This window comes from Camarhynchus parvulus, chromosome 3, assembly GCF_901933205.1.
Source record: "Camarhynchus parvulus chromosome 3, STF_HiC, whole genome shotgun sequence".
Lineage (NCBI taxonomy): Eukaryota > Metazoa > Chordata > Aves > Passeriformes > Thraupidae > Camarhynchus > Camarhynchus parvulus.
In genome coordinates this window covers 99,433,384-99,455,654 of record NC_044573.1, presented here as the reverse complement: position 1 = coordinate 99,455,654, position 22,271 = coordinate 99,433,384, and the positions used below count along the sequence as shown (strand labels likewise).

The 22,271-nt window shown below is 40.0% G+C and overlaps 1 protein-coding gene across 2 annotated transcripts; it reads right to left on the bottom strand.

The window, feature by feature from the left end:
* Nucleotides 1–1,434: 1,434 nt before the first annotated feature.
* On the bottom strand, nt 1,435–22,229 carry CASP8AP2 (caspase 8 associated protein 2). Of its 2 annotated transcripts, none has more exons than XM_030945521.1 (10): nt 21,814–22,229; nt 20,640–20,715; nt 19,423–19,503; nt 17,641–17,741; nt 16,399–16,473; nt 15,073–15,188; nt 10,807–13,307; nt 7,072–10,003; nt 5,437–5,536; nt 1,435–4,133 (listed from the first exon to the last, which is right to left on the bottom strand). In XM_030945521.1, the coding sequence occupies exons 2-10, from the start codon at nt 20,686–20,688 to the stop codon at nt 4,077–4,079; spliced, it is 6,012 nt and encodes a 2,003-aa protein (XP_030801381.1). In that variant the 5' UTR covers nt 20,689–20,715; nt 21,814–22,229; the 3' UTR covers nt 1,435–4,076. The 2 variants fall into 2 exon arrangements, with proteins under 2 accessions (XP_030801381.1, XP_030801382.1); XM_030945522.1 differs by lacking the exon at nt 21,814–22,229 and adding an exon at nt 21,023–21,327.
* Between the last annotated feature and the right edge of the window lie 42 nt (nt 22,230–22,271).

The window sequence follows — 22,271 nt, the reverse complement described above, 5'->3', positions numbered from 1 at the left end:
GTTCAGAAAGTGGCTGAGCACTGGAACAGCCTCCCCAGAGAAGTGGTCACAGCCACCAAGCCTGACAGAGTTCAAGAAGCATTTGGACAACACTCAGGCAGATGGTGGCATTCTTGGGGCTGTTCTGTGCAGGGCCAGGAGCTGGATCCTTGTAGGTTTCTTCCAACTCACAATATTTTTTGATTCTAAATTAGAACTCCCAGCTAGCACAAAGTAAGTTCTTCTAGTATTAGATCCAAATACACTTTTTATAGCATTGCAGGTTTTGACATTCTTGTCAGGGACTCACACATTTGAAAAACAGAAAAAGATGTATGTGGTAACTAATAGTAATCTTGTTATAACACAGACAGCAGCATTTCCTTATATTAATACTTCACAATTCTGACATCACAACAAAGCTAACAGTGCAGGGTCAAAACCACTTCAAAGTGCACATGCTTTCTGCTGTCTCACCAAACCCATCACAAATTGGTGTGAACAGCGAACTGGACAACAGGCTGCAGCCAAAGCAATTCAGGTATGGGCATAACAAAATGCAGAGATGAGACTACAGAATTTTAGCTTTAGCCTAAACCACTTACTGGGTACAGTGTACTCTCACTGTCTAGAAATACCTTGGCTTATTAAAAAAGTCACTTCACCTGAACTTTTTTCCATTTTACTAGACAAACATTACTGTTACTACTGGTACTAACTTGCTCCTTCTGGAGCAAAATACCTTTCACAGGAACCAAACAGCCACCCCTGAAACTCTATCCATCATTCCTAGCAAAGCCAATTCTGCTCCTGAAATGCCTCAACTGATTTCATAGATTCTTCTAAGAAATCCTTAAGACTGCTCCTCAGCATGCTTTATTACTGCTGCTTCCCTTCATGAAGACAACTGGCTAAAGATTATTCTGCCTCTGGTTTTAGAGTGAATAAGAGAGGAAAGCCTTAATGGGGATAGCTATGTGTTGCTGGATTGACATCTAAGAAAAGTGTCCTGAGGTAAGACAATTGTTGTATGTACATCTTTAGCTGCCAATAGACTTTGCCTTAGAGAGAATCCCTCAAAATTCAATGCCCAATTATTTCACTGTCATGCACATCTCCACTCCCTTAAACTCTGGAAAATTTTTGAACATCCATTAAACAGAATCCTGTAAAAATATGTGTGTTGGATAGAAGTAGACCTATCCTTCAGTAGCAAGTTGGAGTAAGACTCTTGAAGGGCCACCAGCTACACTCTTCCAGTGAAAGGTCTTGGGACACGAAATGGTCTTTCTCCTTTGTAATATTCCACTAAACAATAACCCCAGGTTTCCAGAAAAATGACTGAAGTTGTAGGTCCTGTTTCATAAGTGTCTTAGGGGTTTTATGTGGTTTGTGAAATTCTCCAATTTCAGTCACATTCATTAAGAAATAAGCAGTATGTATTCAGAGCAGTAATTAGAGTAGAGCAGCAGCCGACAACTTCCATGTTTATTGGCCAGAACATCAACATAGCTACTCACTTATACAAACTAAGAGAAGTAAATTTTAATGCTGCTTCACAGCATGTGTAGCTGTCAAGCCATTAACCAACAGTTCTAGAAAATATTTTGATTTACCTGAGGTTTCACAAAGTAGACTGCAGAATTACATACAGTACATTTGGCATATATGTATCAAAATTCTTGTTGGAGAAATAAATTACAATGTTACAAAACCACTCCAAGCCAACCTTTGTTCAACAAGAACATGTGTGTAAGTTTTAGTTTTATTTTTTGTATTGCTCTTACAGTAAGCAAACTATTCAGTTTATACAAAATAAACCTGTAGTTTTATATACTTAAAAAAATCATCTTTGGCTAAAACAAAGCTCTTTCTATTTTTATACATATATTTATATATATACAAACATCAGACATTTTACATGACCACATAGGAACCTGTACACATAGATACAATAGAGAAAACATTAACCAAGTTTCACACTTTACAAAAAAGGAATCCAAGTCAGATTCAAAACCGTCAAACTCTGCCCCCATCACCTATACAGATATGAAAGTAAGTAAACACACATAAGGAATAAACAACTTTGTAATAAAATACTGCCTGCCTTTTTTGATGCAGAGAGGAAGCACTTAAGTGGAGAGAAGTGACTTCCCTCAGTGCCTTCAGTACTGTGCACATGTTGATCTATAAGGATATGGTTAAAAGAACACTCTTAGGAGAGTCTGATTTTTCCACACACATGAACAGTTCTCTGCAAACTAACTATTCTGAAAACAGTTTCAGTTAGATTTAAATCTCCAACAAATTAACAATTGTCACAAACATTTGTTAAGAACAAGCATGGGGCTGGTGCACTGATCCCCCAATGAAATTACCAGGCACTGACTGACAGCAAAGCACGGAAGGTGAGATTTGATCATTGAAAGCAATGTTCAGAAACAAGCACAAAAGATGGAAGACTGCCAGAACTGACATCATCACCCACTCAAGTTGTTCCTTGTAACAGTTTCCAGAGCACTGCCTAAAACAAGGACAATGCACTGTTTGGCAGCAGGACAATCCATTCCATAGGTCACATGTACCATACTCCAAAGGGGTCAGCGACAACATCACTGACAAATTATCTGATGGTTTATTAGAAAGAGAAGTCTGTCCCATTAGCTGGAGAGGGAACAAAAAACATGCTGACATTGAAGAAATGGTTACTGGACTCTGAAAAAGAGCCAATTCAATCCAAGTTGAAAGGCAACGCACTTAGGTGAGGGCTATTAAATGAAGTCAAACTGTACTCAGCAGATGCTCTAACTGAATAAAGAGCAATTCCAACTACAGCAATTCCAGTCCTCTGTAGAAAATAAAACCTCAAAAATTAATGAATTAATTAAACAAAACCCCTGCAACTCCCAGGAATGTTTCTCAGAGAGAAGAAAAAACAAAACTTTTTTAGAAATTTGGGATAAACAGCAGTGTGTATGAGATGTGTGTGTAAATATATATATACACACACACACTCTTTAGGTATGTTCTAGTAAAACTGGAAACAGTTATAACAGATTTTTTGTAAATAGAACATAATGAATTTCTAATGCACTAAACAATGTGTAAAGATAGATGCAATTGCTGTCAAAACATGCCAAGTTGACAAGCTTTTGAAAACTGCCTGTTTTTATGGAAAAGTTGTGCTTCTGGTTATTAACTATGAAGTCACATTTTATGAAACTGTAAAGGTCTGTTTCTGAATTTTTGAACGAAAATAAATAATTTTTAAAAGAAAATCACTCCTCAATATTTAATTTTTTTTTAACAAAACAGAACGTTTATTATGTTGAAGACCTAAACAAAGTACCTTTTCCAGATGTAGTTTGGAACAGAAAAACATAATGGCCTTTGTGGAGGAGCATTCATGTAAAGTAACATTTATGCCCCCTGCACACTGACTGCTCTGAAAACAGACTCTGTTAGATTTACATCTCTAGTAAGTAAACAATTGTCACAAATGGTTGTTAAGAACAAGCTGCAAGATCCACCTCTTCCTGAGCAACAGAATTCAATTACTGGATAAGCAACTTTTGGAATCATTGCTATCATCGCCCTGCCTTATTTTAAAAGAAAAAGACCTCACTTCTTAAAGTATGTTCCACAGTCACCAAGATGACCTACCTGTCATTTTCCAGGATTATCTATCAACTGGATTCCAAAGCACTCTTACTTTTTAAGATCACAGTTCAACATCAGCACACGCAGAACTTCCAACAAGTGCAGCAAGAGCCATCACTCCCACTCTTGCCCCTGTCTCCACCCACAGAACACCTTTAACTAATAGGAGATAACCCCCTTGAAATGATACTGCCCCATGTGCAGTGTCAAAGCCCTTTCTTTCCTAGCCACTTGCTTGTGAAGTTCCCTCTGTGTTACTCTGTTAAAGGAGTTCAGAGGAAACTCAGACAAGTAAATACTAACAGTGCACTGGATTTACCAAACAGTATTCTGACTCAGATACCTCCCCACAATCCCACCATATGAATGCAGTGGCTCCAGTCCATCCCTGCAGGTAACACCTGAGCCCTGTAACCATGAAGAAACTTGGTTTGAGTCTACTTGCACTTGGATTTCTTGAACAGCTTCATTAACTGCTTGAATCTTTCTGAAACCTAAGAGAGGACAAAAAAAGAAAGACATATCATTAAGGCCCCCAACTTCCATGTCTACCAAGACAGATTGATCTGACATCAAGTTTTTTTTAAGACCACCACTATTTACTTTGAAGAAATTTTAGGAGCACCATTAACAAATTAACTGGATCTAGGAAGTCTTCTATACCTTTCACATTTGAAATAGCTTCCAGGTTAATCAAAGACAGCTAGAGCCAACACAGGTTTCCCTACAAGAAGGAGGGAAAAATGAAGGCTTCAAAGCCAATTAGCCTTGAATTTGCCACACATAACTGTAAGATGCAAATGTAAAGACAAAAGCTTATTTTGTGCTCCAAAAAAAGCACCATTTATTGGCTGTTTCCTATCCTCTTGTACAATTGTTGCTTCAGGTATTTTTTGCTCATCGTGGAATAATCTGCCTGACAGGTGTTTTACGTAACTGGTCTGTAGAACAGAGTAAAAGGCCTTTTTGCTGAACACAGATACAGCTGAAGTAGTAATCTCATTCAGCTCTAAGCTACTAGTTTTTATTGCTGTATACATATTGCTATAGCATATTGATGATCCACCAAACTAACTGGGAAGAGAGGCATAAATGCACAGGTAGCATTATTTTATCTAACCAGCCACCCCAACAGCTTCTAAACCCCACAAAAACTCTCCAACTATACAATACAATATCCTAAAAGCCAAATCCCAATCATGCAGGATTTCCTAATGGAGTCAAATGTGTTTCTCCCTTTCTAGATTTGCAGGATGCATATTAAGAGAGCAATTCAACTCCAGTATAAAGTTAGATGCAAACTTCTGGGAACATTCTACATTAATTTGGTATCTGCATCCTTTGAAAGTTTTACATCAAAAGGTGAAAGGAGAAAGAGAAAAGCCTTCATTAAAAATGTCCTTTCTGCACAATCATACTTTTTCTCAGCTCTAAATTGAATCTTTTTTTTCTAATTTATTAAAGGTGTCCAAAGGCTTCAGGCCTCTCAAAATTGCCTTTCTTTATCTAAGTGAGGACCCAACAACAGAACAATCCTGTTGTACCTGGATTATGAATGGAGCAGTTCCAATGTACCAACCAAACAGGTACTTAGGAATCCCCATAATACCCCTATGTGTATTTTTAAGAAGTAACAACTGGCAGAATCTAAGATTCTTTTTGTCAGGAATCTCCCAGAAAAGACATAAGGAAAAGAAAACTACAGATTTGCAGCAGATCTCCAAAGATTTTTGTTAAACTGTAATCGTAAATGTAGGAATACTGCTGGTACTGTATACCAGAATGATCATCACCTACCTGATTTGGGCTTTTGTTCAGCCTAGTGGCCAAGGAAAGAAAGGTTTTGCTTGATGGTCCTTTTCTCTGACATTCCAGTAAAATTTCTCGGTCATCATTTCTACAGCAAAAATGCATTTTTAAAACATTAATACATATAGTTGTGTACACATACACAAACAAAATAATACATACAGGCATATATAAAATTCGGAATATTTCCAAACTACGGAACATGAGTTCAAACAGCAGCAACAAATTTGTGGAGGATGCTTTCTTCTACAAGCACAGACTAACAGAGCCAGTAAGAACAAGCGGTAGAGGAGATTACATTCTCCTACTAGGGAGGACAGGATTGTTAGAATAGAGCTAGGCCCAAACCAAAGCCAAAGAGTTTTAAGCTTCTAAACCAGATATTTAAACTTGAATTGAAAGAAATTCAGTCTCAACACAGGTCAGCATTCCAGCCTCAGTTTGCATGGCTGAACAGAAGCTTTCACCTAAGGCCCACTGATGTTTGACTTCTCTAAGTGGCTTAATGTAACAAACATACTCAGAGCACATCTACTGCTCACATGAGAATAAAAAACCAGGAGTCTATTCTGAAGTGTGTCATCAATTTCCTGTTTGTCTCATCAATGAATTTGGCAAAGTGCATATAGACAGCAATTTTATTTGGTTGAAACCTATCATACTTCAACAAATTATATTTATTTTCTTCAATTTCAAAGAAAAATGTAATGACTAGTTATTTAAATGAATGTCTTTTAAAAGATAAACAAAAACTGCAAAACTGAAAATCTAGTCATATTCATACAGAAAACTGTAAGTCTCTTTCTACCTTGATTTGATTTGCAAATTAAAAAAATCACATTAGCTTTTGCTGTCTTTTTTCTGTGAAGGAAATGGTTTTCTTTTAAAATGTTACCTAGAAACTTACTACATCTGAACTATAGTTAGAAAAGTCTGTCCTGAAAATTCTAGAAGCCCCTTTATAAACTGTTTCATTGTGTCAAGTTATAGCAAGAACAGCAAAACCTGCCAACTACAGTTTCTTAAAAACAAGAATACACCACAATAATTTTGCATGTATTATTGACACAGACAACCCTCTCATTTGTCACCCACATCCTGCAAATCAGAATATATTGAGTTGAATGGTTGACTGCTACATTTCCACAGACTGAGCAGCTCAGGTCCAAAACCAGAAAACTGCTTGCTCTCATGCCTTCCCTCAGAGGGGGAAATCTCTAGCTGTTCCTCATCAGTCACCAATGCCTTGTAGGAACATCAAGGAACTTCATCCCCTACCAAGCCTGGCTGGAATTATTGGACAGAAAAAGTAAAGCCGGCAGGGGAAATAATAAGAACATAGAGTGGATTACAGTAGGTCTTGTTACCTCAGCACATAAGCTTTTAAAACAAAAACCAAAAGGACTCCTGCTTTGGGAGATGTGGATAAGAGATGGACATCAATCTCCTACAGCAATCCTGAACTGATAAAAGGAGGCTCCCTTTCCCCTTTTTAGAGAAGGGTGTAGAGCTACCAAATAACTTTGGTCATTAGCTAAATAACCTTTTCTTCCCACTTTTCAGTGTTTCACATAGTTTTAAAAAACCCTAAAGTAATCAATTTCTGATCAAATCAGAAATTACCTTGTCCAGGAAACTACTACTTCTCCCTTCTTTTTAATGATGTTTTTGGCATAGAGGCTAGGTGATGATGGAGATGAAGCCAAGGGAGAAGAGTCTTTATTCTGCTGGTCATTCTTCTTACTGGAACATTGCTTGGGTGATGAATTTTTATCTTCAATCCTGACATTACCTTCATCACTCCCCTCACCTGCTGATTCAGTTCCTTTTCGTTGCCTTTTTGAATTGGAATTCTCTTTGACAGTCTCTTTTTTCCTCTTCTTATTAGGTTTATCTTCTATACTTATCTGACACTCTCCACTAGTCTTTGAATTGGGTTTTGTTTCAAGATCACATTCTCCTGCTACAGTCTCATTAGAAAGCTCTTCTGTTAGGTCTGCAGATGCATCAAAGCACTCTTCCAGTTCTTCCCTTTTATCACTGACTTCTGAGTTTCCTGTTGAAGTTTCCCGAGTCCCGTTATCTGCTCTGGATTCCACTGTATGACAAGAAGTTCCACCAACAATACCATCTGTTATGCATGACTTCTTACTGCATCCAGCAGGAAAAGAATCTTGAGATCTAACATGCATTTCATTTATGTTTTCAGCTACTTGCAATTTCTGTGCCTCAGATTGCTCAGAGCCTTTATCTGGGCTTTCAGTGTCATGGCTCTCTTTGTCTGAAGATTTTCTACAGGTTGCAAGCAAGTCAGTAGTTTCTTCCTTTCCAATATTACTGTGTGACTCCTTCAGAGGCTGAGCTAAGGTCGGATTCTGTTCTTGGTCAGTGCTGACATGAGGCAAGTGATCCATCTTAACCACATCTGGTTTGACAGTTTCTTTCATGGTGGCACTCTGGCTGTCCTTTTCTTTTCCCCCAGTTCTCATTTCCCCTTTTCCAGTCTTGGCTGAGGATGCCTGTGCCTCCTTCACTGGAGCCATCTGTTCAGAGGCTGGTGAGGCAGATGGCACTGCCCGCCGGATCTTCACAATAAAATGATCATTGGATTTCTCCATGATCACTGCTTGCATCGGGAGGCTGGGGCGACACTGGAAACTGGGAGCAACAGGCCGACTCGTCCATGATGAGGAACAACTTGATTTACTGCTAGAGTTATCAGACTCTAAAGCCAAATGAATGTCTTGCTCAGTGGCATCCTCCTCTCCAAGAAGTGCATCTTCACTGTAATGTGCACTAACAACACCCTCTGGAGCTGAGCTAGAATTATTCTCAGGTTTTAGGAAGCTGAGGTGAGCATCTGATTTCAAAGGCGATGGAATGGTTAAGGAAACAGCCAAATCTTCAAGGAGGATAGAAGAAATACACGATTTATTCTTCTGCAAATTGCATTCATCTTCTTTGCACGAAGCTGAGTTTGTGGAAACCTCAAACATACAGCTCTCATCCAGCACATCTGGATCAACAGGCATCTGAGACCTAGATGCCAATGAGGGAGCTCTTACAGGTGAAACAATAGTCCAACTAATATCCTCATCCAGTTTACAATCCATGCATGCCTCCTTTGCTGTGATGTCTTGCTCCAGTTCAGCAGCATTATCCCTGTATTTATGACTGTCTAAAAACTGTTTTTCTGGAGTCCTGAATTCACAGTCATTTCTGTTTATATTGCCACCATTTTTTTCCAAGAGATCAGAACCTTGTAATAAGCTTTTGAAAATTTCACCCATTTGAGCATCACTTACTAGATTAAATGTAAGACTGGATGCTTGTTGTTCTGTGAGAAGCTCATAACTAAGATCAGACTTATTAGTATCTCTGGACAGCTGGAGACCTTCCTTCTCATATTTAACACCCTTCAGTGGAGTAAGAGTGTTTTGTAAATTATTCTCTTTAGAGAGGTGAACTTTTGTTTGGGAATTTCTTGTGTTATCAATGGAATTAAGACATTTTGTAAGGGCAGTTTTCGGTGCACCTGGCTTATTTTTCTCATGGTGACAGTTAGATTGTTCATAATCCACAGATTGTTTTGAAATATATTCTTCAGGCTTTTGAGAACCTTCTTTCGGGGACTTTTTTCTAGATCTCTCCACATCATTTTTATGACTGATTTTGTGGTTTTGCTTTCCGGCTCTTTCACACTTCCCTTCCTCGCTCTCGTTTTCCACATCACATAGCTTTATTATAATTCTCCTTATCTTTTCAAATAAGTAATCAAGCTGTTCATCTACAAATTTCCACAACTGTTTTTTCATATCTGATACTTGCTGGTCAAAAAGACGGTCCACTATTGCATTCTTTTTAACTTGTTTAAGTTTCGACTCTATGATATCACAGATATTCAATTTTAACGTATCACCTAATGCACACATCTTGGAAAAGTTCAAGTATCTTATTAATGCTGTAAAATTTATGATCCCAGATTCTATAATTCTGTGAAAATGCTGAACTGGGAAGTGTACTTTGAACTTCATATAACTTTTCCTCATCTGCTTTCGTATAGCTCTGAGCATCTGCATGATTTCTTGTATATTTGAAGGTTCAACAATAACATGAACTATTTTTTCAAGACAAGCAATGCTCACAGTTTTGTTTTTCTTCATATTCTTTGAAGATCTGAAGGTCTGATTTTTATGCCTCTCTCTGTTCTTCTGTGTGCTTACTTGCACAGAAACAAATTTTCCATTATCTTCATTGCAGTGCACAGTTTTGCTATTTTGATTCTGTGGGCTGCTGGTCAAATTTCGTGTCACAGAAGAAGCTTTTGGTCTTGACTTTTTTGCATTTTCAGAGCCTCTCTCTGGTTTAGATCTTTCTTTATCTTCATCACTACTTATGATTTCACCTTCTTCTATTTCATCTGAAGAGATACTCAGCCGAGACTCCATCTCTAAGTGTTCATCAGACATGCTCACTGGCTTTTGATTTTCTTTGTTTACTTCCTTTGACAAGTTCTTTGAGGGACAGATGACAACAGTACTTTCAGGCATTAAATCTATAAAAAGAAAACAGTTTGCTAATCACCACAAAGAATGCAATTTTAAACTGATATTTTCAGAAAAACAAGATTCTCTTTTGTAGACTGATTGTTCAGAACTGTTTGAATGCATGAAGCCTGAGCTATAACAAATTTGGGTGGTTTGCTTCAGCAGCTGGCAGTTTAATATATTTCTTTGAGCTTTAAAGGGCAAATGAAACTTTATTTTGAGCAAATTTTGAGCTTTAAGGGGCCTCAACATTTCACCAAACACATGTGAACTATCTCACAAATACATCAATTGGAAAGACAAAAATATAGCAGTTTTCATCAGTTTCAAATTTTTTTCCATTTACTTTAACAAGTTTTCTGATTACTGTACCAGCTAAATTATAACTCTCACATCATTATGAACTAATATTTACATACAATAGTTGGCTTTTCTTTTAACAATTTCAAAACTAAAACAAATTGAGAATAAATAACCCAATAATGAAACCTAAAGAGATCTATGTAAAACTAGCCACAATTAAGAAATGCATACGTATTTTTTTAGTAAGTTAATACAAAACTCTTATTTCAAGCAGTCTTCTGTCAATAGCTACCAACTCCAATTTTAGAGCACTAATATTTAAATGGCTAGAATATTGCCTCCAACATTAAATGCTGCCACCACTAACAAAAAAGGACCACTAGGACATACACAGCTTAAGAAAACACAATTTGTATTTTTCAGAAAGCAGTTCAAAGTAATTTCTGCTTTCCATAAGAGGATCTTTCAAGTTTCACGTAGAAAAATTAGAATATACACATACAAATACCTTTGTTGTAAGTCTTCACAAGGCCTTTGCAGGGACTTTCCATCTTCAGTGCTCTAGCCAAGGGACGTATTGGACTGTTCAGTGGGCTGATTGCCTTTGGAATATACCTCAAGTGATTGAGATCAATGCTCAGTATTGAGCTGTCATCATCAACAGAAACTGGGTTAGTTAATACTCTCTCTTTAGTTACAGGGCACATCTCACCACTGAGAGAAGATGCTGTTGAAGTACTGTTATCAGCTAGCTCTGGCCCCAGATCACAAGTATTCTGATCAACTAGTGGTTCATCCTTATCACTTATCCTAGTTCTGTCCAGTGAATGAGATGTACTCGTGTTAACTTCACAGATACTCTTTTCCTCAATGGGATAGTCAACATTTTCTGCAGCCAGGTGATCATCATCCCTCACTACTTCCATTAAGGAGTCTGGTTTTGTTTCACTGCTATCATCTGCAACGTCAGAGGACTCCAGGTCACCAGAACTTCTGGCTTCTGAGTCATCTAAGACAACATTTTGAGAGCCACTTTGATCTGCAGAGCTTTCTGTGTCGGCAGCCAGCCATATTTTATCTTCCTCTTTCTTCTCTGCTGCTGACTCTAGAAGGTCTCCCATACTTGCACTTGCAGGTTCAGGTCCTGCCACTTCTGCTGCTGGTACATAATCATCCTGCATCTCACCCTCTGTCACAGGCAACTCTTCACACTCTGCCACACTCCCTGTCACCTCCAGGGGCAAACATTCAGGGTGGTTCAGACCTGTCATTGCTGCTGTTTTTACTGAGGCTTCCAATTCAGCTGGATCACAAGCCTCTGCTGCTTCTGAAGGCGTTTCAGACTCCATCTCATCAGGAATCAGCACCTTTGCTGCTTCTGGCAAGGCTTGGGGCTGTACCTGACCCCCTTCTTCTTCTGGTAAGGTTTCTGAGCTTGGTTCATCAGCTGTGACTGCAGGAAATGCTTCAACCTGTGCTGGATCTGCTGCTGCTTTCAAGGCTCCATTTCCAGAACTGGCAGAAACAGGCAGTGCTGGTTCCATGCTGCTCTGAGCTGCAGTCTCCAGAACTTGTAGTGCTGAATGACTGTGCTCTGTGGAACCACAGTCTACAGGGTGGGCAGAATCTAAGAGCTCTGCTTGCAGTGTGGGCCCTGTACCTCCCTCATCAGTGGCCTTTCGGGAAGGTGTTTTAAGTCCATCCATTGCAGAAAGACATTGCTTCTTATTAGGAGAAAGAGTTAAATTTAGCTTTTCCATAAAACTAAGTTTTAAGTCTTTGCTTTTTTGCCCAGTGTGATTACCTTTAGTTTTGGGTACCTTATCATCTTTTAAGGTGCCTGCTACTCTGGATGTTTCTTCCAGCTTAGAGGATTTGTTTCTCTCACTTTTTGTACCATGGGTACCTTTCTTGGAGTCTTTTACAGATTGGTGAGAAAATTCTTTTGCAACTTTTTTTTCATTTCTAAAATGTCTATTTTCATCCTGATCCTCTCTTTCCCTTTTCCTTTTTTCCTCAGTTCTGTGCCTTTCTGATTTGGAATGTGCTGTTTCCCATTCATGTCTACTGCTGCTTTCCTTCAAGCGTGCATATTTATGCTCTCTGCTGCTGGAATTAGAAGGTGAAGTCCTTCCTTCTCGAGAGCTATGATCATCTGTCCCCCTGTCTCTCTTGCAGTCAGTGTGCTTTACTTTTCTAGACTCTTCTGCACGACATTTATGTGATTCATGAAGACTCTTTGAATGGTCATTCCTGGAGTGTGGACTGCTTCCCCTGCTAGGCCTCCTTGCTTGTTCCTGCAGCTTCTCATTCAGTTTATTTTTTTGGCCAGCATGTTTTTCACCTTTATCATGTGTTTTAATGTCCTTTTTTAAAACATTTTGTGATCTCTCATCAGCATACAATTCACCTCTTGTTTGAAATCTGTCTTTAACAGCTGTCTGTTTCTCCCAGGAAGAAACACCCCTTTCTACTCTTCTCTCCACACTTGGACTGCATTTGAGTTTCATGCTCTGACTTTTTTGTTGCAATTCATTTTTACCAGCCTTCTCTGAGAGGGTTTTCAGCTTCTGTTGAGAATCCAAATTCCCCTCCTCGCTGTCCCCATCATTTCCAGTGCTCTGATGTACTTCTCTTTTGTATTTGCTGCCACTTCCCCTGCTGTGCTGTTCATTACTTTTGGTTTCTTTTCTTTCCTTTCTGTTATCCTTGGTGGAGGTATGGTCATAGCTCAGAGCACACGTGTGAGTACCATCATTGCAGAGCTCTTCAGGAGGGTACCTTGGCAAAAGTGGAGTGTTCCTTTTCTCAGAGCCACACTTCCCACTGTCTGTGTTGTGAGATGAGTAACTGTGGTATGCATCTTTTGAACAGTCATTCTTCATTCTGTGCTCCATCTTCATGTTGTCACCAAAATCAGAAGGTCTGAATTTGGAATCTTTTGTTTTAGTTGATGCTGGAAGGTATGTTCTGGTGAAAACACTTCGATGGTTGGGAAATTCTGACAGCCTATTTATAAAAACAAAAAAAGTTATCTCAAAATTTATTTAAACATAACTAAAGCTGATCTGCAATGAATCCATGTTTCTGCAACAACTTAACACTTCAAATTTCAAGCTAAAAAAAAGGTGATATAAAAAGACATTTAATAATTTCCATCAGCACAGAACAAAATAATGTCATTGATACACATATTTTCCAAAAGAAATTAATCTAAAGAAAAATCGAGATTTATGAAAAAAAATACTGTATTGAACCTAGTTAACAATTCTAGTAATTCAAATTACTATTTCATTGTCCAGCAATAAAAAAGCTCTCTCTCAGGGACAAAAAAAAATTGTTCTATACAGCACTAGTGATTTAAAATAATAAGAATTTAAAAATCATTAATAGGCAAATAAACTACATTTGGGAGTTGATACAAGCTCCAGAAAACAAGAAGTACATTATGATAACCAAGCCTCATCAAGGCCATATGCTACTGCTGAGAAGTCATCATATTAAAAGTAGTTTAAAAAAACAAATTAGAAAGGGTATACATGTATACATTAATGTAATTGTATCCAAGCTGTGGTTTTTTGGTTTTGTGGTTTTATAGTTGAGGGGTTTTTTTTGAGCTAAACACTAACAATTCCTTGAGAGATATTAACTTTGAAATCTTGACACATAGATGTATTGCTTAAGAAAAGCTAATTTACTATAAACCATGCAGCAGACAAGGCATGTTTCTAAGATCTCAAGGTGCCAATTTCCCCACAATTTTCCATGATGGATCTTCCAAAATATCTAGATCAAATACCTTGTTCACAAACTTCCACCACCATCAGATAATATTGAAATGGAGTTTGTAAAGTATATAAAGTGGTCAAATATTCAAAACAAAAAAGTCTTTTTTAAAGAATTTAATTTAAAATTCACTGCACTCAAAGGTGTGAAAGTGACAGCTGTTGTGTGAAAGCTGATGAGCTGAAAGAATTACACGTCAAAACCTCTTGATCTCAAACAGACTGTGCCCGGTAATTCTCTGTATTTAGCAAAGAAAACTGCATAGTTTATATGCAAATAGCCTTTAGCACAGGAACCTTAAAGGAATCTTCTTTACAACGTGTTTTGGTGCAGGAAAATATCAAATGGTCAAACCAAAATACCAAGCAATGATGTGTGACCCAAGTGACAAGGAGGCAACCTTCTGACAAGTTGGCATCCTGAATCCTGAACCCCTGCTCCGGCTTTACATGGTTCAGAAACCTTATTGTCAGCTGCTCTCCCATCCATACTTCACTGTTTCAACTCCTTCCAGTAACATTAGTGGTACACAGAAATAACCAAGAATCCTCTAGTTGTTATTCCCCAGCACTGGAGACAGGATTTCATATCTTGCCAGGAAAACATGATATAATCTATTTCTTCTCAGTTGTTGTCTCAAAAGTTCCATGGAATTCTTGTCTGAGGCCATAAAACAGACAAAATTCAGCTTCAAAACTAGTAAGGTAATGCTTTCAAACATGTAAGATGGTTAGATAACCCACAAGGAATAGTGGGTTACAAACAAAAATTCATGCAAATGGTCACCATGTGGACTCCTTTTCTTGAGGAGAAACCCAAGACTCATAGGCAAAGGAGAGCTGTATTTCCTGTGATTGTACTGGTTCTAAACCATACAGTAATTGACTAATTTTTTCTTTTTTTCTTAAAATGCACACAAAAAATTCTAATAAGTATATAAACATGATGAGATCACAAGTATGTTTTCAGTTCTACTGTCTATTTGTACCTTTGATGCAGATGACTGATTTCTTCATCCTTACGGTTAATTTCCACTCTTGCTGTTTTGATAAGGGCTGAAATATTCTTTTTGAGAGCCTGGTTTTCGTTCTGTAGAATGATATTCTATTTTAAATATATATAAAAGAGACAGCAAGAGAGAGAGGGAGAGAAAAAAACAAGAATTAGCTTGGATATCCAACCATGTAATGAAAAACAGTGCAAGACAATCACTAGGAAAACGTCCCATCGTTGGTAAAGTGACAGTAAAACATATATAAAATCTTTCAAAGAAATCAGAATTACTAAGATCCAAAATAGGTTGAGGCTTTTTTTTGTAATTTTACTCACATTTATCCTTCTGTTTGTGGTCTTGGTAATTATTTATTACCAAGAAATATGCTTGAAATGCATACTATTTCAAGCATACTATTTAGTAAAATTGAAATATGCCATAAACCAAGTGAGCTAAAAATGATAATCCAACTTTTTGCTTCATTCTTTTACACACTTATTTCTTTCTTGGTCACTGCATCAAATGAGAGATGAACCTCTCAAGTACTTTCAGAGAAAGAGGGTAACTGTATTTCTTTTAAAATATCAAAACCAATCTTGGGTGCTTTATCATCCTAACATTTCTAGGTATGATATTCTAGAACCCTGTCAACTCTAGAAATAGTCCCCCTTCTCTTGATAATTGTCCTCAGCAAAGCCTGCTCAGAAAGGCAGACAAGTTTTGCAGAAAACAATACAGAAGTGTCACAGGGCAGCAGCTGCTTACCACTGCAGACCTTGGAACCTTTGGGAGTTATGTGCAATATGCAGTAGAGCACACCGAAGAACTGCCCCAAATAATCCAGCTCTACAGAATGGCACAGCAAGGGAACACCAGCTGCAGCTGAAGAGCAGCTCAGACTTATCAGAATGGCTCTATGCTCAAAGCAACACAGACATCTGCTTCCAGTGCTAAGGACAGCTCAGGTGCCTTGGCAGCCCTGTCCCTAGTGCATTAAAAAAACAAGAGTACTGGATACCTTTCTGATAACTATTCATTTGACACATTTACTTTCTAATTAGGAAGACAGAAGATAGCTTTTAACCAAATAGAGTCTTACTGCACACAACATTGTGAAACATTAATTTACCTACTGATCTTGTCTGTAGGCTATCCCCACCAACCATCCTAGGCAGAACAAGCTCCTAATATCCACAGGGATGCTTTACAAACCATCCATGCAATGGATGAAGTCTAGAAAGCATATGAAATTGCTTTCTCAAAGCAATATCCAATTTACTTTGCACGATCTTAAAAATATTTCCCTTTGAACTACAATACCTGTGCCTGTATTTCTTTAAATTTCTTCATCAACTCCTTAATTTGCTGCTGACATTTTCCATATTCTGCCTGCAACTGCCAAAGAGAGAAGAATTCAGAGAACAAAAATGGACTTAATTATACAGAAGAGTTACTTCTCTAGATCTATACTTGGTTAACACATTAATGTATACTACAAACCTCTGTTTTTCCCCCAAAGGAACATATGAAAGCCATACTGGAACAAAAAGCTCCAATATGCTCCAATTGGTATGCAGGTTTCTAAAACAACACAAACACTCAGCTAAGAGGAAATCTATGTGTGCTTGCCTCACATTAATAGGTTAAGAACAACAGGAAGCCATATTACTGTGAAATTAAAGACACAACTGCCAAGGAGCAGCAGTTCTGAGAGCCAAATGGATGGGGATTCTCTTGACAGATCTCATGTAAGACAAAATAGGTAAGGAAAAACACAACAAAAAGTTACAACAAACTTGGACTGCAAAGGACACAATCCTGCTGAGATCACAAAGTTAAAGTAAAATAAATTTGGCATGAGCTCCTCTTTAGAGGTAGATAGCGACAAAGTTTTCACAGGAGAATGGACAACTTCCATTCAAACAAACAGTCAACAGCTTTCAAACTTGCAAAGTGATATTTTCATCACTCAGTGGAGTCCTGAAGGGTTCACTCCTCCTACTTATTCTGTAACATTTGTTAATGCCTATCCCTTTCATGCCATTTGAATGTGTCTTACAGGCCAGGATTGGTGATGCTACTTAAGTGAATGTTGTCTTGATTGCTAGAAGCAGTTACCTACTGCATGGCCACCTTCAGTCTCAAGGACAGAATTTAACAACATGTAAAATAGATCACAGATTTATCTGCTTTACTCTGGTAAAACTTGTTGGGAGAAATGTCAAGATTTTAGCTTTGTATCGGATGTCTGACCAGATCCTTGACTACAGGGAAATCACAATATATTTTCCCATAACAAAGCTGATAAATGAACTGCATGCAAAGGATGAGAAATGGGAACAGATCACGTCACAGACTGACAGATTTACTTGTTCAGATGAACTTGTTGTTCTAAGAGTTTATTAGCACACTCCTGTTTTTACTTATTTAAAAAGAGTCTATTTTTCCTACAGTGTGAGCATGCTGACAACATCTTCTGTACTTTACTTCTCACACAAGGAAATTAGGAACAAAATCCCCCTCAAAGCATCAGAAGTTTTTTTTTCCCATATTAATACATACCTCATCATAGGACGCTTTCTTTGCAGTCCCTTCTTCAATTAATATCTCATCAAATAAATTTAAGCTGCTTCTAGATGGCGTAGTATTTGGAGCAAAATTGTCTATATAAAGAAGAGCAATTACATGAGGAAAAAGGTCTTTTTCTAACCATGTTGCTTTGTGTACACAGTTCTATACTGTCTGTGCATTTTGGTTTTACTTCTTGTACTTACAAGGTAACAACACACAAAGTAATTATTACATGCTCACATCATACCATGTTGCAATAAGGCACAGAGATATCCTGAAATAGCCATCTGTAAGTGAAAGTGAAACGAAGAAAAACCCCAAACAATCAAAACCAACTGACAAGCCAACACCCAAATTATTTAATTATAGTGCTTTTTCCTCAAATCAGCCTGGGTGTCCTGTTCACCAAATACACTTAAATGACAGGACCTGGCTTATGACAGCCCTGAAATACAGAGGCATTTGCAGACAAATAAATGAAGTCAGCTATCAAAGCTGTGCTTCCATCCTATGGACAATACCATAATGCAAGAGGATGTATAAATAACATCTTATCTGTGCAGAGCAAAGATCTCATCAGCCCTCTCTGCAAATTTAAAAAACCAAGGTCACTCAAAACTGGACTATCTAAAATGTTTCTTCTGCATTGCTATTGCTCCTTGTGTCTTTAATGTTTAGTAAACAATGCACCTCCACATAAGAAATATAAACTTAAAAAATACAAAATGCAAAATGCGAAAAATGTATATGGATGCTTCACATCTGTAGGATATAGTACAGTTCTTCATAAAAATTCAATGGTCTTACAGCAGTAATATCAGGTGAGAAATAATTGCCTAAATACTAGAAACAGCATTTCATTAAACAGTACACCAAGGCTCACAAAAAAAGTGCTGAATTCATTTATTTCTCACTTTCAAAGAAATTAAAAGAGGAAATTAATTTACATTAGCATGTTGTAGGAACACAGTTTGTGATAACTGGGAGTGGGGCTGTGGCTGAGCCTCACCCCCAATGGGCTACAGCTGTGAGAAGCAGGTGAACAGCACTGACAGCAATGAGCCATGGAGTGCCCAGGGGCACTGACCAACCACCAAAGGGAACAGAGGGCACTCAGGTGCAATGCATCAACATGAGGGGTGTAAAAGGTTGGGCTGAAGAACAAAGGGAGCAGATGCTTGCAGCCTTCTGATGTGATACGAGGTTACTCTGTATGGGAAAATGCTTAAAGCCTTCTGAAATTGTATGGTGATACTTTGTGTATCCTGGCTGTCTGAACTTCAGCATGTGCTGGAACAGCATGTCAAATTATTTGGACAGTAACTAAAGGTTTAAAGGATATCCTGAATTTACTATATCACACTGAAAGTATGTTTTGGATCTCTCACTGGGGATTTAGTGATCAGTGACTGCTGGATCTGATCCTGAAGCTTACAAAAACACAAAATAAAGGTATTTTTTCCAAGGTAAGATGTCCTACTATCAAGGCACAGATAACATAGCTAAGGTTTTCTGCACCCCTTTACGTGCTCAAGTATCTTCAAATAGCCAATATCAGAGGAAAACTGTCTTTCATTCAGCTAACAGATTTAAGAATTCTCTGCTGCATTGATACAGCCTAATATATATGTCTTGAATTCAAACAAGTTGCTTGCTGAAGCATAGGCTGCACCAGCTAAATGCAGACTTAAAACTAAATATTGTTTCACTTGAAAGCAACCTAGGAAGCAGAGACTCCATAATGTGCCAAGTAGTGACTCACAATTAACCTACCAGAAACGGACAAACTGCTGTCCAAGCCATCATAAATATCCACAGAGCTCTCATCTCCTTCCCTGAAGGGGGAAGCTTCAGCTAAAGCAATAAAAAAAAAAAGCCAAAGCAGTCATTTAGTAAACTGCAAACTCTACCTTTCCCATAAAGCAAGCACAGCTGTGATCCTATACCAGTAGAAAACAGTAGAGGTAACAGTACAGACCAGTAAAAGGGAAATTTTATCCAGGAAACTACTGCTACTGTGGAGAAAAGATCAGTCACCAGGGAGCAAAGACAGTCTTGTAAGATCAGTTTGTAAATACTACAAGAACTGTGCATAAAGCAAACTATATAGCAAATAGATTTTAAAATTAAGTAAAATTGATGTAACTTTGAAACTGTTTTCTAGAATACACTAAATACAAAACTTATACAACTCAAAAGCAAAAATAAAATATTTGGTATGATAAAACCACTACTGTTAAATAAAATATCTCTTGCTAAGGAGAAAGTATCGTAGCAGTCTATAGCATAACACCAACAATTTGCTTTAGTATTGTCATCTACTAACACTGATTCTGTAAATGTATTCTAATCTAAATCATCACAGTCTCTCTTTGTGTTTTTGCAATGCCTCTTATCACTCTCATGTCCTCTATGTGAACCTCTCAATTTCTGCAACAAATATTATTTCTATAAAGAAAAACATCAATATCCACAGTCCTTCTGAGGCTGGGAATCCCCCAAATATGTGTTAAATCAACCAGCTGTGGAGCTGGAAATAAAGAATACCTTGATTATGGGTACTGTGGCAGTTACTGTGACTCCCCTGGCTAAAGGTAATGGCAAACCTTACCCATATTTATGGGTACTGTAGCAGTTGGGAGCACATTGGCTCTTACAAACAGCAAACAAAGGAGCAGTGCCCCATACTGCTCATTAAGACACAGTTGAAGGTTAAACTATACACTGTGAAAGACAGGGGGGTTCCAGTTCCAGACTCCCTCAAAACGTTCCAGAAATCCAAAGTACACAGGTATGGTTTCACATACAAACTTACTAATGGGATAGGGCTTGCATGATACTGCACCACAACCATTTAATTACATTTGAAGCTCATCAGTACTTGTCACAACTTCAAATTTGTTTTCTAAGTTATTTCTGGACCTATTTACTTGCATAAGACTGCTTTCATTAACTCCCCACATGCCAGAAAGTAATCTAACACTTCTCACCACTGTAGCGGATATCGTACAGTCCCAGTCCATCCTCATCCGCTGCCATGATACAGACTCCCTACGGCTTCCCCATCTACGAGTAAAACATCAGAGCAAAGGGAACCAATTAATCGACAATTTCAGAACAGCAATATAAAGCAGCATCACCTTGAAGTACATAAATTACACCTGAGCTACATGTGGCCCTTGTTCTTCAATGAAACCCAGCACTAGAGTAGGAAAACTCTTGGATCAAGGTAACAAGAAATGTAAAAAATTATCTGTTACTTGAATGAGCATCCTGAAGATGTTTAACTATCTCTTATTGATCCGACAAAGAAATTTTGATATGAAGATCAGTACTGCATTATATGAACAGATTGTCCGTACGTGCAGCTTACCCAGTTAAAAGAATCTGATTTGGTAATTCCGATTTCTTCCCTACTGATCATTTAAAAGCAAATTCCCGTTGTCTGATACCACCCGTCAGACCAGTACCGGGCTGGGGGGCTGGCAGGGGGCAAGGCACAGGCACCCAGCAGCGCTGACCAGCCCGTTCAGGGGCAGCCGCTCTTCCCCGCACACGCGGCAAGGACGGGGCTCCCGCCCGCCCCAGTTCCTGCCGCGGCGGAAGAGCTCGGGACCTCTCGGGGGTCAGAGCAGGAGCACCCGCGGTCGCGGCTCCCGCGGGGCGGGCAGGCTGTGCCGGGGGGTGCCGTGCCCGGGGGAGCCGAGCCGAGCCGAGCCGAGCCCGGGGGTGCGGTACCCGGGGGGTGCGGTGCCGCCGTGCGCGCGCAGGGCCGGCAGCGCTCACCGGCCGCCGCCGCGGTGCCGCAGGCCGGGCGCGGGGGGCGGGGTCAGCGCCGCGCCAACCAACGGCCGCAGCCGCACGGCGCATCCGCCGCCGTGACGTCAGCAAACCCCACCCCCAGCCCCGAGCAGTTGGCGCCAAAGCGAGGAGCGCGGGGCGACCACGCCCCACCCCCTCGGACGTGGCCCCGCCCCCTCGCCCCTTCCCGGCCGCGGGCCCCATCCCGGCCCGGCCCCGAGCGCGGGAAATCGCGCGCTGCTCCCGGCGGGACGAGCCGGGAGCCTCCCGCCTGCTCCGGCCCGCAGCTCACGGCAATCGCTGGTCACGCAGGGCTGGGCCGCGGCCGCTGGAGGCTGTGCCGCATGGCACACGCGAGCTTACCTGGTGTCGTTCCGCGCTGCTGCGGCGGTGCTCCTGGGAAGCCCAAGGTTTAATCCCGGCGGCTGCTGCTGTCGGCGATCCCGCTGCCAAACCCCTGCAGGGACATCGTTACCGCCCGACAGCCGCGCTCGGCCTCCGCGAGCGGCTGCCGCCGGGGGCGTAACGCTCCTGCCGCCCGAGCCGGGGCCACCCGCTGCCGCGTCCGTCACCGCCCGCCCTCGGCCGCCTCCCCGACCCAGATTTAAAGGGCTCGCGGGCAGGCGAGTCCCGCGGCAGCAGCGGCAGATGGCTCTCCAGGGAGCAGAGACCGGGGGTAGCCGAGGGTACGGCAAACGCAGCCCCCCACGCGCGGCGTTCCAGCGCTCTAAGCCAGCGGGAGAGCCTCGCTCCGCTCCCGGACGGCGCCCGCTGCGGGAGGGGCGGGGCGACGCGGTGCACGCCGGGAGCTGTAGTCCGGC